At 45.7% G+C, this 17580-nt stretch overlaps 1 protein-coding gene, 2 long non-coding RNA genes and 1 pseudogene across 4 annotated transcripts in view; 1 reads left to right on the top strand and 3 right to left on the bottom strand.

The window, feature by feature from the left end:
• The window catches only part of LOC135201936 (metallophosphoesterase 1-like), a 31929-nt gene extending 27386 nt beyond the window's left edge, over window positions 1-4543 (bottom strand). The window contains exons 1-2 of the mRNA XM_064231218.1: window positions 4492-4543; window positions 4251-4257 (exon numbers count right to left, since the gene is read on the bottom strand). Coding sequence (XP_064087288.1) covers window positions 4251-4257; window positions 4492-4543 — 59 coding nt within the window. The remainder of the gene's footprint in view (window positions 1-4250; window positions 4258-4491) is intronic.
• Window positions 1-17580, bottom strand: part of LOC135202238 (uncharacterized) — a 362178-nt gene that overhangs the window by 80559 nt on the left and 264039 nt on the right. The gene's annotated exons all lie outside the window — the stretch shown is intronic.
• LOC135202237 (uncharacterized) overlaps window positions 1-17580 on the top strand; it is a 200435-nt gene that overhangs the window by 150114 nt on the left and 32741 nt on the right. The gene's annotated exons all lie outside the window — the stretch shown is intronic.
• LOC135201935 (metallophosphoesterase 1-like) overlaps window positions 4624-17580 on the bottom strand; it is a 44186-nt pseudogene continuing 31229 nt past the window's right edge.

Genomic DNA, 17580 nt, shown 5'->3' with positions numbered 1-17580 from the left:
CGAAAAGAATCCTTTGCTTTTCTTGAGGATACGACGGGGACAAGCCCTCTGGGAGTGGAAGTCAGAGGGGAGGCTTTACGAACGGAATCTTGTACCCCTTCTCTATGATGTTGAGAGACCAGGTGTCTGCCTCTCTTTCTCTCCAGGCTCCTCCAAACAACTGAAGCCTGGCTCCTACCGGTGACTGAAGGCACGCATTCTCACTTCTTGCCCCTGGACTTAGCCGGGGCTCTACCTCTAGGAAGACCTCTTCCTCGAGATACAGATCTAGCTGAAGATCCTCCACGAAAGGGCTTCTGCTTCTTAAACGATTGAACTCCTGCAGACGTGGAAGGGACAGCAGGACGTCTCGACGACTGCGTCAAAAGGTCTTGAGTAGCTTTCTCCTGCAGACTTACTGCCAGATCCTTCACCAAAGCCTGGGGGAAGAGATGACTCGAGAACGGCGCATACAAAAGTTCTGTCTTCTGTGCGGGAGGAGGACAGACTTAGCCGCAAAATTACAATACAGCGATCTCTTCTTCAACACGCCTGCTGAAAAATGAGATGCTAATTCCTCTGAGCCATCCCTGACGGCCTTGTCCATGCATGACAAAACACTGGACAGCTCCCCCAAGCTGATCGAATATCTGGCTTACGCGACTGGTTGTCTAGTACTCCGAGACACCAGTCTAAGAAGTTAAATACTTCTAAGGATCTAAACAGACCCTTCAACAGATGATCCATCTCTTGACGTAGTCACGACACCTTCGCTGAGGCTAACAGAGCTCTTCTTGAAGCATCTACAACGCTGGCGAAATCTCCCTGTGCTGACGTCGGAACCTTCAAACCTAACTCCTCACCGGTTTCATACCACATCCCTGCCTTACCGCTAAGCCTAGACGGAGGCAGGGCGAAAGTGGTGCTTCCTTTAGCTTTCCCTAGTCTCCATCCAAGTGTTAACTTTCCGGAAAGCCCTCTTGGTAGACAAAGACGTTTTCATCTTAACAAACCCTGGTGTCTTCTTAGCTTTCGACGACGAAAACTGCGATGGAGGAGAAGGAGGAGCAGCAGGAAGGAAGGTATCTCCAAAAGAATCACGGAGCAGCCGAGCCAAAACTTGATAGTCTGAAGAAGACGACGTCGAGGGTTGTTCTTTCATCAACCTCCCCTCCGAAGAAACAGCTCAATTCCCCTTCTTCCTTACCCGAGTTAAACTCCGAAGAAAGAGGAAGAAGACCTTTCACTCCAAGTCTCCTATCAGACCGATGACGAGAAGAAGAGGGTAACGTATCCTTAACAGAATCGTTAGCCGATACAGGAACAGCAATCACAACTTGAGTAGAACGCGAAGTAGAAGGAAGACGTGTAGCGGTCATCTAAAGACTCGGGAATAACGTCCGATCGACGAGCGAACTTCCGTACTCGCGTCCAAGACGCTCTTACGACGATGTCTATTAGCGTCCATCGGAGCGTCAAACCTAGCGTCCCTCCGAGCGTCCAACGAAGCGTCCAAATCAGCGTCCAAGTGAGCGTCCAACGAAGCGTCCAAAGAAGCGATGAGCGGGAGCGTCCTCCTAGCGTCCCTCGAAGCGTCTCTACGATCGTCCCGCGAAGATACAGGAATTGACACTTGACGAGCGTCCCGATGAACGTCAACACAAGCATGACGCAGCGGAGCGAGCGTTCCAAATTCCGTCCGTCAGAAACTAAAGCATCTTCATCAGAAACGTCAATGTCGGAACGCCGAGCGTCATCACGTCGAGAAGAGAGGGCAGACTGAAGAAACCTCTCTCTCTCCTGACGTTTACTTCCACCTCTAGACAAACGCTGGGGAGAACGAAGTCTAGACGACGAAATACCATGAAACGGGGACGAAAGACGAGCAGGCGGAGAAGACTGTCTTGATCTCTTGATCGGAAGTCTATCATCCTTCTTACGGCCAGAAACCGTTTCCTTCTGCTTAAGTAAAGCATCCAGTTGTCGCTGCATAGCAAGGATTACCTCCGTCTGCGAAGGATCTATACGAGGAGAAGAGCCATGCCTGCGAGAAGGTGAGGGCAAGGGGACGCCTTCTTCCTTCTCCAGGAACAGCCTTAGCTCTAGAGCGACTGGGGCGCTCAAAGTCGTCCTCATCGGAAGACGACTTAGCCTTCTTCTGGGGTGGAAAGGACACTCTTTCCGGAGAAGAATGCCAAACCGACAAAGCATGACGTGAAGCGTCCTGATCTTGAAACGTCCTCTTCAACGGTCGCGAATCCGAACGAGATTCCCACCCCTTGCGCGGGGAGGACGCGTCGGAAGACGAGAAAACAATCCTTTAGGACACGTGCTCGAGCACGCTCCTTAGCAGCCTGGGAAGCGTCAACAGGTACTGCTGAAGGGACGTCAGATCGGTGGGGATCCCCGTAACCCTCCTTCGGCCTTCGACATGCCCTCTCCTGAGTCCTGGGAGTCCGGCAGAGGTCCCAGCCTAGAGGCGCTATAGGGCCGATCTGACGCCCCTCCACTTCACTGGGGGCACTATCACTACACTTAGCACTTTCCCTGTTTCAAGGGCTAGAACCTTAGATTCCAGAGTTTTCAAAGAATCTAAAATAAGCGAAAGGGCATTACCTCCGCAGACACCACTTGAGGGCCCGAAGGCAACACTACGGGTTAGGAGTCACAAAATCTAAAGAAGGTTAGAAGGGGTTACATTATTACCCTGCTACTACCCGATTTACTCCTGGAGGAAGACCTCCTGATCCTATCACGCTCTAATTTATTTACATAGGATTCATAAGTCTTCCATTGAGCATCATTCAAACTTTCACACTCCGTGCAGCGAAAAATCATACCTACACACTTGCCCCCTACAACCTTTACACACTGTGTGAGGATCCACCAAAGCTTTTGGTAACCTCACCTTGCATTCGTCTCATACACACTGGCACTAGCCGAACTAGAACCTGACATATTAAGGAAAAAAACCAAGCCAAAATCAAAAACAATCCAAAGTCACGTATGCCAAGCTATCGATCCAATAACAAATAACCAAAAAGTCAAGAGGATACTCAAGCAAAGAAAGTTTTCCAAAATCCTGAGGCGGAGGTGCTGTAAACAGATGTTTACAACACCGGCGACAGAAGAAATCTGATAGAAAATGGGAATGGTTCCTGATACCGCCTCCCAGCGGCGGGAATGGGTACTAACCACCCTACTCCCACTACGTGTGTCGTAAGTTTTTAGAAATTCTGTCGACTTCAGAGAATACAGCTATATATATCTGACAGGTAAGTTTCATGAAACAAACAAGATGTAAGTAGGTATCCAATAACCCCAGAAATTTACATCCTTTGGGAGAAAAGAAAGGAATGGCAAAGGACGCAGTGCAATGCTTGTGATTCAGACTTGTTGCAAACTAGCCTACTTACAGCATGCCTAACAGACTTCAAAGAGCCTTGCAGATTTAAGAGTAGTTCTATGAACAAGTAATGGAAGAACCTCATTTCCCCTGCTGAGACTACCTGCTATTACATTTGTTTGTCTCTGTTCACACACACACATGAAGATCTTGACTGCCCCCAAACAGAAAGTCTCATTTCTACTTCTTCCTTCATTTATTAAGTAAGCCATCAATGTTGTGTTGTTGGTCAACAAACATATTTTTCTTCCTAACTATTAATGAGCATGTGCTTGGAAGGCTAAAGAAATTGATGTGAATGCCCCCTGTACTGTGATATCCAAGATCCTGTTGCCTGATGATTATGTAGAAGTGAGCCCCAAGCTTGACTTGAAGCACCTATAAACATGAATATCTCTAGGGAGAAGGGACCATTGAGACTCCTACTAGAAGACAACCAGGGTCCTTCCACAAAGAAAGTTCTTCAGAACATTCTACAAAGTTTTATATAACAGTGTAGTAAAGCTGCTGCTGACTACAATTTGTGAGTTATAGCTGGAGTGACTGCAAACTGAACTAGCTGTGAGGAGCCAGTTTCTTCAGCAATACAAGGTGCCCAATCCCATTTTTTCACTTCACCACAGGGTTTGAGCTTTGCCAATATTGTTGGATCAAGAATAACCTCTTCATATGACAAATTTTTTTAATAATCAAATTTGTATTTTTCATAACTAAGGTAAAGTATTTCCTATTCCATATCACGACAATACTTACATATGTAGCTCTTGTTAAATATACTTCATTTGAATTTGGAAATAAAACATCTGGGGAACAAGAATAGAACTGTGATAAAGCCAACTTTATGCACTGAGAATGAGTGACCTACCAGGATCCTAAAACATTTTGAGAATGTGATTTGGACTGAAGGAGTTTTGCCCCATCTTAAAACTAAGTTTGTTAATTAAAATAGTTCGTATTTATAACCTGAGACTTTCAGTACTATTGCTCAATACAACCTAAACCTCTTACATTTGGGGAAGAGTTGACTAGTCACTTCCTATAAGGATGCACCTCTGAAATGGTGCTAATTTTTTGTGAAGATGTTCACTTAATTAACTATACATTACCTTTGGAGGGACCCTCAATGACTGATGACAGGAGGAAGGCACCAATAATCATCCTCTCTGAAGGTTTCATCAAAGCTTTCAATAAATCAGGGACCCGGAATAGAAAACATTTTGAAACTGGAATGGTTTGCCACTGTGTTAACATATTTGTTGTAGGAATTTAATCTCTTAATTTATAAAACTATAATATATTTACAACAAAATCATTCTTGCTTTCTAAAAAAAACTTTACAGTAATATCATTCAATTAATACTATAATACTGTGAAATATTCACATTAAGTCCACAATACTTAACATAATATTAATCCAAATGTCCTGGAACTTTGTTGTATAACACACCCTGTGACCTAAATTTCTTACTTGTGAGCCAGACCACAAAAGCAATGACACTTAAGGCATATATGGCTAAAACAGAATTTTCTGAAGGCATGTGACACTTATATATAGAGTAGTTGTTTGGACTGACTGTCATCTGCAAAAAAAAAAAAAAAACTATGTATTTATATTACTGGACACAAGACATAATACTCTCACATAGTTTTCTGCAATGGTTTTCAAATCTTAAAAATTAATGATAATTTCACTTTCAATGATATTACTTTTAGAAAAAAAAACACTGGATTAAAGGTTACCTAAAAAGAGGCAGTGATTCATTCAGTATTTAAAACTTTTTGTTACAAACATTCAGTTCAAAATAGGTACGTACCACTGCTTAACTAACTTACCATTGAAAATGTTGGATTCCTTTTATTGCGCCAAGAAAACGAAGGAATGGTGTACTCATGCACAGTTTTGCCATCACTGCTATTATGTTGCACATGGCAGCCATGATGTGTGTGTCCACTGAGTACCAACCGAGGGGACAGCTCTTCTAACAACTATAAGAAAATTACACATTAACCTTCCAAATTTATGCATGCTAAAAGGCAAAGATCTTAAGCTACAATTCACCTTCTATTTTTACCATACCAATTCAAGACATTAATATGGCAAAAATGTAGCATTTTGAGATTTTACTAAAAACACTGCATAATGAGAATGCTGAATACTGTGCTGTATATATATCTGTTGATAATGTCTTTCATTAAAAAATGCTTAAACTGTTTTTCTCATAATGTTAACTTTCACTAAGAAAAAGGTGATGGTCTAAGGAACCTAATCTGGATACTGCTCACTTTACATGTGATGAAACCATTTTATTTAATTGTTTTTAGATTAAGGTACAAAATAAAAAAATTGTTTCATAAGGACAAATTACTTACTTTACTTCGCATCTCACTCGCTGTGGAAAGGTTATGTGAATTATGAAGGTATGATTCAAAGAAGAAATAAATACTCCATTGCTAGGGTAAGTTTCCAAATCATATGTAATCACCCATCACTCTACGCCTTGATGAACTGAAGCATCAGAATGTGTCCAGTTGATTGGGTTGGGAGATGGGCACTCCCACCTGAATAAGAGGCTTGTAGTCTTCTAATATGACAATTTGTCGAAAATTGCATTTTTCCTAACTATACAAACCTGAGGTCCTTTAACAATAGGAGTAGCTAGCGGCAGCTGGAACGGTCGTAAGCTTCGAACAAGGTGGGGAGAACGGTAGTTAACTGCTTGTCCGATCGTCGCGCGGAGGTAAACAAATCACTTTTGCTTTTGGCCCATGCAACAAAATACGCAGAGTGAGGGGTGGCATGAGGAGACTATATGTAAAGGACCTCAGGTTTGTATAGTTAGGAAAAAATGCAATTTTCGACAAATTGTCATTTGTTCCGATACGTAATACAAACCCTCGGTCCTTTAACAATAGAAAGACTCACTTCTTGGTGGGAGGAATCTGAGTCTTTTGATGAACAGACTGGTGTTCGTCCATCCCTGGAATGCCTCCCTGGTCGTAAGAGCGAGGGAGGGATCCAAGCCTCTGTCCGATTTGATCGGGGTGTGCACCGCAGGATCAATGGGTCAGACCTCTGGGGCCGAGTACTAAGAGAGAGGCAAAGCGTATCTCTTCGTACCAGCAAGCAAGAACTTGTTTCCTGTTTGCAAGAGGCAACATAAAGTATGGGTTGTCTCAAGCTGGCATCCACTTCCTCCCCCTTGTTGGAGGAAGTGGTGGATATACGCTCCTATCCCTAGTGAAAGGGATAGGATGGGGCTCTGTTAAGTAGCTCACCTGCATCTTGTCCTTATCCAGCAGGGTGACGACCGTGTCCCTCTAACCACAGGTAGAGGGGAAGAAAAAGATGGGAAGAGGAGCCAGTCACACTCTCATTCACCATCCATTCTTCGGTCACCAGGACTCGATGCTGTTCAGCCTGCGAGGGTCTGGGTTCGCTACACAACGTGTTGAGCAGCCACCACGGGTCCCAAAGGAAAAGATCCAAGGACCTGTGGGCAATATCCCGAAGGTAGAAGGAAGGGCATGTGGTCTGGTTGGACCAGACCCCTGCCTTCAGTACCTGCGCCAAGGAGAAGTTCTTGTGGACAAGGCAGCATCTCCTTCGCATCGAAGGCGGTGAAGTCCATTAGGGAGGGGATTGTGAACGACTCGAACCAAATCGTCAGGGACCGAAGGGTTCTGAGTCTTCGCTACGAAGTTCGGTACGAAATCGAGCGTCACGGATCCCCATCCCCTGGGTGCCTGACTTCGCAGGAGAAGTCATGCAGTTCCTCAGAGGAAAAGAAGGAAATAGTCGCATGACCTATCCCTCTTCTCTACTTCGGTGATGTCCAGTACCCATACTGGTCTGTCCGTTAGCAACGAAGTCTCTCGCCTCCTCCTATCCCCATGCAGCGAAGTTCTCGGTAGTGGATAGGACACCGACACTCCATGGTGGGTGTCAATGGTATGGGTACTGTGACAAGCTATTAAAACGAAGTAATGGTTTGCTGTGTAACAACCGAACTAAGTCAACAGCGTAATTCGTAACTGACTCGGGCGCTCTGACAGCTGCCGACTGACTGCGTTCGGGTGATAGGAGGCAAGTTGTCAAAGCATCGAGTAAGTCACGTGACCTTCGCCTTTAAAGGGTTATGCCGAGAGACCAAACAAATGATGTATTTGTTTGTCACCAATGCCGGACAGCGAGGTGATGTTCTCTTAAGGCATGTACCCAACAGGCGAAAGTCAATTGCCTTCTAGAGACCGAGGTCCCTGAAGGTAAAACATCTCATGTTTGTTGAATCTCAGCTAAGGAGAAACAACACTATGTACCGTTGAAGACGAAGGTAGATATTGAATGCAACCTACGTCTTCACATATGAATCGAGAGAAGGATCTCAAGATTCATAACCTGTGCTTACAAATGACTGAAAACGCTAACCGCTATTTTCATTGCTGTCCGGTGAGAAGTCGTAGTTGCAATGAAAGCGGGGCGTTCTTCGGTAATGAAAACACAGGTGAAAGCCGCCTGAAGAACTGCTTCTCATGGGCTGAACATTTAGGTAGAGCTGTCAGGTCGGAGAGTAGGCGATGTCTTCTGACACATCTTGTAATTCGGGTTGAACAATGAACAATTGTACACCTACGAATACGAGATATTTTGAAGACAAACTCAGATGTCTGCAAAATCATTCGCATTATCGCAGTGCGATGCAGCGGGAGACTTGTACAGACTTCTGTTTACCGTGCCGGTAAACAGAAAGATGAAAGAGTCCAAGAGATATCTCTGTTGAAAATTCTCGCAATGTCGAAGGCGATGGAATCTAGCGTCACCGCAGTAGATGGTCCTTCATTATTGCGAGAATCCCCGTTAATCAGAGACCTAAGTCCATGATTGTTAGGCAGAGATACGGTTCGGTAGTCAATCAAGCAGGGGAGAGAGAGACATACATGACCGTGAATCTCGGAGGCCCAGCTGATGCAGTGGTTGAGCCTGCTGACTCGTCATCCTGAGCTGCCAGGTAATCCATTATTCCACGAAGGAATGCGTTCGGCTAGAACTACCGAGCATAAAAGATATGCTCGGCAATTATATTTAGGCGAAACGAATTTCTAAATATAAAGTTGAAATGGTGTTGTCGTGACAAAAACCATAAGTATATAAAAATTGAAACTGAAAACTCCTGGGAGGTTGCAGGCAACCCCGAGTTTGCAGTTCCATTAGAATACTTCTCGTCTAAGTCGCAATCCGTAGAATAACTAGGATATACGCCTACCCCTCGGACAATTCAACTGCTTAGCAGAATCATGTCGCGCGGTTAATATACGTAGATATTTGTAGGATTCTGAACAAACGATCCATCCTAAATTCTTTCCTTCAAGAAAACAAAATAAGGATTGGAGATCGACCGCCTTCGTTCTCTATCAAAGAGAGTGATAAGGAGAAGTCTTCCTCGAAGGAAAGCTTCAATGGTGAACAGAATACTAAGACGATAGTTCAAGCCAAACTGGATATTCCCGTCCGATCTCTCTATTCCAGGTTGGTCGCCTACTGTGAGATAGTTCCTTCAGCAGCAGTCTTCTTACAATGCTAGAAATTCCAGGAATTCGAGCATAGGCGAGGTTCCCGATTATCGTTGTAACATATCGGGGGGATTCTCGTCTCGCTCACTTTGGACCGTGGTCTCGCGTAAGTGTTTGAAGATCGTAAAAAACTCGAACACTCTGAATGCGCTAGAAATTCCGTAGAATTCTAAGCATCTGCGAAACCCCCACCGAATTCGTCAAACGATATCGGCTGGTGGTCCTCTCGATTCCCGTTTAGAAATCGAGAATGGAGCAGGATTCCTCCTCAACGACCGGGGCTTACGTCAGGTAGGACCCGAAGGTCCCTCCGGTAGCGCAGTCCGAACGTGGGATCCTACAAAGAAATCTCGTAGGATCCTTCCCCTTTCCCTCGTAGCCGTAAGGAGGGAGGGAATGGGGAAGGAATGGATACTCGCTCGCCTTCCCAGTGGAACTAGCAGTTGGCAGAAGAGTAGGAGCAGCCATCGCCTTGCGGCGATGGCCTCTCAGAGTCTGGGAAAACGTATCGTCAGAGAAAAACGTTTTTCCCCGCGGAGGGTTACGAACTCTCACGTAGGTAAGGGTCTGCCGCCACGTGAACGTCGTCTGGGTGGGGCTGATCGACACCTGACAGGAGAGAGCCGATACCGTCCTCCGACTCATTCCAGTCCTCGTCGAGGTCGAAACCTCTCAGGAGGACGAAGGAGTATTTAAATACGGTGTCCCGAAGACACGTAGAAAAACGCCGCTGTCGCAGTAGAGGAGGTGGAAGTAGCTTGATCGACCGGCCAGAACTGAGAGAGCCTTCTTGTCCGGAGACGAGAGACACTGGTTCGAGACAGAATCGGCAAGCTCCGATCGCGGCAGACCCACCGTCGGTTTGGGTTCCCTCTCGGGCCCCCAAACGACTCGAGCAGAGACGTGGGCTCTGCTGGTGGGAGCGGCAATCCTTCCGCAGGGTCATTATGCTGACGAATCAGCCTAATGACTTCTGCAAATTCCTCTGTATCTCGGGAGTAACCGCGTCTTGCGGAGTAGGACGTCCAGTCCCTCCAACAAGAAACAGATCCCTAGATACTCCTCCTTCAGAAGGAGGAAGAAGCGGCAGACCCCTGACGGTCGCCTCCAGCTAATTGCGCGTATGTCCATGGTCGGTCCTAGAACCGTGCCTGGTCCATACGGCGTCATAGCGGGGTCGCGAGCGGCGCACCTCTCGCGATCACTCATAGGTACCTTGCTCCTCCCGGCGTAGCCCGAGGAGGTTGAAGGTACAGGAGAGGCAGACCTGACGCTCCCCCCTAGCTCGCTGGCAGGACCCGCGTGCTTGGAGGGCTGCTACTGCTGATCTCCCAAAACCGGCGGTGGCGATCGAGCAGCATGCCTAGCCTTGCCGCTCGCCTGAGGCGAGAGGCTTGGCTGAGAACGTCGACGCTGATCTCTAGCGTCAGGCGAGCTGTTGCTGGTTACCGTCTCCGCCCGGTCCCGATGGGAGCGGCGTCAGGTGACCTGCTAGGCTCGCTGTCACGGTGAGACCGGCGAGCGTCCTCTCGCGCGTCGAGACCACTGGTACCAGCCGTGGCTGGTACCGACGGCCGCGGGGACCCCTTCCTCGCCTCAACCCATTATGGGAGAGGCAGACCTGACGCTCCCCCCTCGCTCGCTGGCAGGACCAGCGTGCGTGGAGGGCTGCTGCTGATCGTCAACCCGCGGTGACGGTCGAGCAGCAGGCCTAGCCTTACCGCTCGCCTGGGGCGATTGGCTCGGCTGAGAACGTCGAGCCGACCTCTCTAGCGTCAGGCGAGCTGCCGCTGGTCACCGCCTCCGCCCGGTCCCATCGGGAGCGGCGGACGGGTGACCTGCTAGGCTCTGTATCGCGTCGAGACCGGCCAGCGTCCTCTCGGCGCGTCGAGTCGCTGGTACCAGCCGTGGCTGGTACCGGCGGCCGCGGGGACTCCTTCCTCGCCTCAACCCGTGGCTGATCAGCGACCGTCACGTTAGCCCGAGCAGCCAGTTGATCGCTGCGAGAGCGTCCACTGGCCTGGCGAGAGTCGTGTGCACGACTCTCGCCAGTCTTCTGCTCCGCGCCGCTGTCTTGACGGCGAGCGAGCTCGGGCGTCAAAACTTTGGCTGGACGGTCTTCTTGGAAGAGCGTCCACTCGGTGCTTTCTCGCGAACGAGAAGCGGCCGAGACGGAACCTGGTTTAGCGGCAGACCCGATAGCACCAGGTGAGGACGCACCAGCCGAGGCTGGTGCCCTCTGGTCCCCGTCGACTTCTTCTTTGCAGAAGAAGCGACGGCCCCGTTCCCGAAGGAACAGGAGGACCAGCAGAAGAGCTCCCCAGCTCGCCTGAGCGAGCCGGGCCCTTAGAAGATCCCGAAGGAGTCTTCTTAGGGGGGAAGGAGGCAACCTTCTTCTTCTTCGGCTGTTTGGCCTTAGAAGTCGAAGGGGAAGGAGAGGCAGCGGACGACGAAGAAGACGACGAAGACGACGACGACACCTTCTTCCTCTTCCTCTTCTTCTTCGCCAGGCTCCGCAGGACAGACGTCAGGTCTTCCATCCAGGAGGGAGCCGGGGCAGTTGCCGAAGCAACAGGGCCCGACTGCACCTGTCCGAAAGACCTGAGACTGTGACAGCATCACCACAGCAGGAACAACAGGAACAGGTCCAGGAACAGCAGGGAAACATCTGAAAGTGAATGAGCAGCAGGCACCTGATCTGAAAGGGAATGAGCGGCTGGGACAGCAACAGGTACGGCAGGCACGGCAGGTACCACAGGAGAGACAGGCGTCCTGTCGGCAGCTACCGTCATCCTCGGCACTGGCGGCAGGTCAGGGGGGTACTCTTGGGCAGCGGCAGTCCGGGTCGGCAATACAAGAACCCAGGTGGCGGTGGCACCGTCCTGATTGGCACGGCAGGAATTGGTTCTGGATTGCAGCCGTGTTGTTACCGACATGACATGTGGTGTGTACACCAGGTGCGGTGACCTCTCCTATGCTGGTGTCGAGATTGTGGTTGTTGTAGTGGTTAACCGTATCATGAGTGACCACTGCCGAACCACCCCGCCAACCGCTGAATCACCCTGCAGTCCAGCGACTCCCACACCTGTCCCAGGTCGTCCCCGCTGATGGCAAAACCTGCGGAAGCAACAGTCGTGGGTTAGTTAGAGGGCTTCCTCGCGCCTGGGGGGGAGAGAAACCCACCCAGAGCGGACGGAAAGACCCCGAGTACAACTGGACGTCCGTTACCAAAAGGAGTCACTGGACTTTCCGATGACTTCTTGTGTCCTCGTACAGCACCACTGCGTCCTCTGACGAATGCATACACGTTACACAGGGCCTCGTTGCGGGAGCACTCTCGCCCCGACAACGAGTACAAACCTCGTGAGGATCTAACAATCTACATCCAAGGTCGTCTCCCCACAGGATGTAGCACCTGCGGTAACATAGATAGATTAGTAAGAGGGGTTCCCTCACGCACGGGGGGAAGACAGCCCTCCCCACCCCGAACGCAAGGACCCCAATACAAATACAATGAAGAAAGCTGAGCGGGGGGGCAGGAAGGAAGACGAAGAATCGGCTACCAAGGGAGTCGCGGGAGAGCTTACCGACGACTTCCTGGCAGACCTTCGCTTCCCCCACCCCGCACAGCAGTGAAAAGTAATATGAAATTGAAACAGAATACTGCCCTTGCGATTCACTTCATAGAACTTGGAGAAAAGATCAATTCCCGGGTAAGAACGGAAACTTGATCCAATAATATGATGCTATCATAAATATATATGAAAATGAAACAGAATACGCACTTGCGATTTCATTTCACATAAAAAATCGTAAGGATCAATTCCCGGGTAAAGAACGAAAATTGATCCAGATTAAAATTCATGCAATCAATAAAAGAAAATGAAAAGAATATTGCAATTGCGAATCCACTTTCATTGCATTCTATTATACAAAATTAAAAGTTCGTGCCGAGCGCAATCACACTCTCGGTAACGAACGCACAGGGCAAAATCTAGAATGAAAAAGTACTTACATTTTTCAATTACACCCTTTCGCCAAATACATGACTCGGCGCGAGCGCGCCCGCCCTCGGCACCGAGACATAATTCAAGGGTTCATAATTAAGTAATGAAAATGAAAACAGTGTACTTACAGTTTCATTTTCAAGTCAAACAAACCATTAGTAGAAAACACAATATAAACAAAGCATACGACGATGAAGCGGGCAGAGAGCGATGACGAAACACGTCCTTCACACCCGCGGCCGAAACAAAAGCAAAGTGATTTGTTTACCTCCCAGTCGCGCGGCGCGCGACGATCGGACAAGCAGTTAACTACCGTTCTCCCCTTGTTCGAAGCTTACGACCGTTCCAGCTGCCGCTAGCTACTTCCTATTGTTAAAGGACCGAGGGTTTGTATTACGTATCGGAACAACATGAAATTTACTCAAAAATTTTTAAGTATACATATTAAAACAAATTTCTTTTTTTAAATACAAAGTTACTACTTGGAAGAGTGGGTTATAACAGCTCATCAGCAGCATCCCTGATATTAATTCTGAAGAGAAACTGGGTACAGTATACCGTAGTAAATGAACCTGAAAAATCCTTCTTTAAAAATCCAGTGTCACTTCTGAGGTCAGAATGCCCTGAAATGAGTACAACACTGACTTCTCTGAATGAATAAATATAGACCAGATCTACCTCACTCTTTATGGGTAATGAATAGTTATGTTAGTTGCAGAATGTGTTTGCTAGAAAGTACTAAAAACATAACTAGGGAAGTTGTGTGCATAGTTATGACAACCTGAGGTGAACAAATGAGGTAATTTGTACGCTGTAAACTAGCATTTCTGATGGATGAATGAGTGGACCTAACTTTTGAGCACGTTATGTAATAACTGCAATATACAAAAATTCATGTCATATAACAGGGATTTCAGCCTACAAGCATACTATATACCAGAAATATTACCATAGGCAGTCCCCAGGTTACGACGGGGGTTCCATTCTTGAGACGCGTCGTAAGCCGGAACATCGTCAAAAATCCTAAGAAAACCTTACTTTTAATGCTTTGGGTGCATTGAAAACTATGTAAACTGCATTCTTATGACATTTTTCATCAAAAAACCCTTAAATATTGATTATTTTGCATTTTTGGTGTCATATTTCATCTGCCAAATGAGCGTTGTAGGCGTCGTAACCCTGGAAATAATGTCTGATGAATATAATTGAAAAGCATCGTAACCTTGGAATGTCGTAAGCCAAGACCGTCGTAACCCGGGGACTGCACTACATTTTTGCAGAAATTGTCTTTGGTAAAACAAATTAACATATAAAAAACAACTAGTAGGTTTAAGAGAGTTGAAACTAGTACATACTGTAGTCCTTCAAGCACCCAGTTTCACCCTATCTGAAACTTGATGCTATCTGTAGGGACTCCCTGCAAGACAATATACACCTTATAAGGTGAAGCCAATTCCTCCATGAGTAAAATTAATCTTACCAATTCTGTAGAATCTTTAGAGATACACTCCCATCGTTCTCTGAATCTGATGTATTTAATCTCTTCTGGAGCTTCATCTGGTTCACTGCAAACGGCATCTGATTCCCGAAATAGTGGATAATGCTGCAATGTTATAAAATATAGCAATGAATAAAAACATAATTCTCATCAAAATAAGTCCTGCCTACAACAAATTGCTACATAAAATCTACGTTACATGAACAAACTGTGGTATGCAACAATCCAAAAAAAAAAAAAAAAAAAAAAAAAATTATCATTAGGTAGAGACTGACTCAGTGAATTCTCTACAGGAATTCAGAGAGCTAAGCTGTGCTAACTAAGGATTTTGTAAATAAAACTAGCAAATATATCTAGGTTAAGTAGAAATTGTTTGATTTACTGCCCAAGATTGTTAAATTAACCACTGCTCTTGCTCCACACCTAAAATAAATGAACACTGATTTCTAAGAAAAAAAATGACATGTTGTCCCAATGTGAGGCCAGTGTATTGAGATGAGGGAGAGCAGTGGAGTTCACAGTTTTGAGGACAGTAGTGAAGTAGTGGGAAAAGGTTGTTGGAAAAATATATGGTGAAGGTGTTAAGAAAGTAGTGTTGACCAATACAAAATTTTTTTAAAGTAGTACATAATTTGTATTTTTCCTAACATACAAACCTACAGGGCTTTACATAAGGGATATTACTTGCAGCAGTAACTCCCATGCTATAGGCAACGGAAGCTCCCATGCTATAGGCATCGAAATGAATGGAAAGGAGTGGAATATGAGATTTAAGCTTGAAGGCATCGGAAGCTCCTGTGCTATAGGCAAAGGTAGTTGCAGTACTGTAGGTACTGCTACTAAGAGATCCTGTATCCTTCCTAAGCCCCTTGGGCTTCACAATACCTGAAAAAACAAGTTGGGTTAAAGGAGGCAATCCCCTTCACCCTAAGAAGGACGATTCCCCCTCTAAGTGAAAGGAGACTGTCGGAGAGCAAAGTATGAGGGTTCAATATAACATGGTGAGGAACTGGTTTAGGCTCATTACCAGTGCAACGCCCAAAACCCAAAGGCTGCCTCTACCAAGGCTCAAATAAGTCATGGGTTTGCATTATACTGTATATGTAATATAACCAAAACAACAAAAAACTCATACACTATCACAAGCACACAAAAAAACATATGGATGGAAAAGTCACACAATCTGTTGGGCAGGAAAGACATCTACACTTGATGGCGGCTGAAAGCACTAGTTAACTACCTTGTTTAAAATTTAAATGGCCATTCCAAGCTTGTGCTGCAAGTAATATCCCTTATGTGCAGATCGAAGATTGTTGAATTAACCACTGCTCTTGCTCCACACCTCTTAAAAAATTAACACTGGTTTCTAAGAAAATACAACCATGACAGGGAAAGCCATAAAAGAGTTACCTGCAGCAACTATATGAATTTAAGTACATACTGGAAATTGCATTTAAGTAACTTAATTATAGTACGTAACTAATTTTTCCAGATTACCCTAACCCTCAACAATGGGCTACAAGCATGAATTTTCTCTGATTATTTGGATACTATTATTAGGGTCATCATTTTTTTAGATATAAAACTTGGAAATTTAAGTACTAAACCACTATCATTATATTATAACTAACCTGTAATATTATTGGCATACTATACTGTTTCATCATAGAGTTCTTCCAGTATTCACATAATTCCTTATCACCTTTAGCACACTTCAGCTGTCCTGTAATCGCAACATAAAAAGACTTATGAAGACTAGGTATAAACTAAGTTTTTTGAGATAATATAGGAATAGATGGAAAACTCATCAATTTGCTTTGAAAAGACAAGAACATCATTTCATTTTACAGATACAAACAGTTGTCTTATGGAGCCTTCACTTTGTATAGTACAAAAGGTAGACCAGTTAAGAATTTATAAAAGATGGTGATTATGATGTTATTATGATATAACAAAGTTTCATGTATACTTACCTGGCAGGTATATATATAGCTATATTCTCTGTTCGCACTGGCAGAATTTTCAAAACTCGCGGCAACCGCTAGATCACTGGTAGTTCAGGTGATCGCCACCCCGTTCCCGTGGCGCTGGTGCTCGGAATCATTCCCATTTTCGTCAGATTTTTCTCTGAACCCTGTCTCCTGAGGGGAGGTGGGTGGGAATTTAATTATATATACCTGCCAGGTAAGTATACATGAAACTTTGTTATATCATAATAACATCATTTTCATGTATGACACTTACCTGGCAGGTATATATATAGCTGATTGACACATTTGGAGGTGGGTCAAAGACAGCAACATTGTAAGAGTTTTAAAATTTAAAATAAATCCCAAATACTCTTAGATTCCTTACCTGCTAAGGTAGCTGACTTCATAAATCCTGCCTCTTAGCCTGCTAAACCTTAGTAGCTCCCAACTAGGACATGACCTAATAGTTGATGAAGCTAAATACAAGGGTCTGACAACTGGATGGGACCAATTTGTTGACAGGAAACCCTAGCCCTCTCTTACCACGGGCATTCATGCTAGGATAAGTTAGACCACCTGAACCACACACAAAGCTAACATAACACACTACACTTCACAGACTGAAGAGGAAATAACCCTCTCAGACAACCATAAAAACAACACCACTTAATTAAAATACCTAGCATGTTAGTAAGTTATGGGGTGGAAACTCCCTTGCCCAATACTGCTCCTGAGGATACATATGGGCCCAACGTTTGACAGTTGTCAAATGTTGTTTTGACGTTTCTAAGGTAATGACACGCAAACACTGAATTAGTCCTCCAAAACGTCGTTTCAATGATATTCTTTGAGGGCCCATATTTCTTTTAAATGCCAAGGAAGTAGCTACTGCTCTCACTTCGTGCGCCTTAACTTAAGGATGCCGAAATTTTCTTCTTGGCATAACATATGTGATTCTTTAATCAGTTTCCCTGAGGAAAAAAGGCAATAGCATTTTTTGGTCATTGCTCTGCTAGGGTCCTTCACAGAGCACCACAGTGATTCTGAAGTTCCTCTAATATTATTGGTTTTCTCCTATATAATAGCGCAAAGACCTTACTGGGACGAGAACTCTCTCTTGTTCCTGTCCTACCCAAATCTGAAAGACCCATA

This window comes from Macrobrachium nipponense, chromosome 30 (assembly GCF_015104395.2).
Source record: "Macrobrachium nipponense isolate FS-2020 chromosome 30, ASM1510439v2, whole genome shotgun sequence".
NCBI lineage: Eukaryota > Metazoa > Arthropoda > Malacostraca > Decapoda > Palaemonidae > Macrobrachium > Macrobrachium nipponense.
The sequence above is the reverse complement of the archived record's forward strand: the minus strand, read 5'-3'. Positions and strand labels throughout refer to the sequence as shown.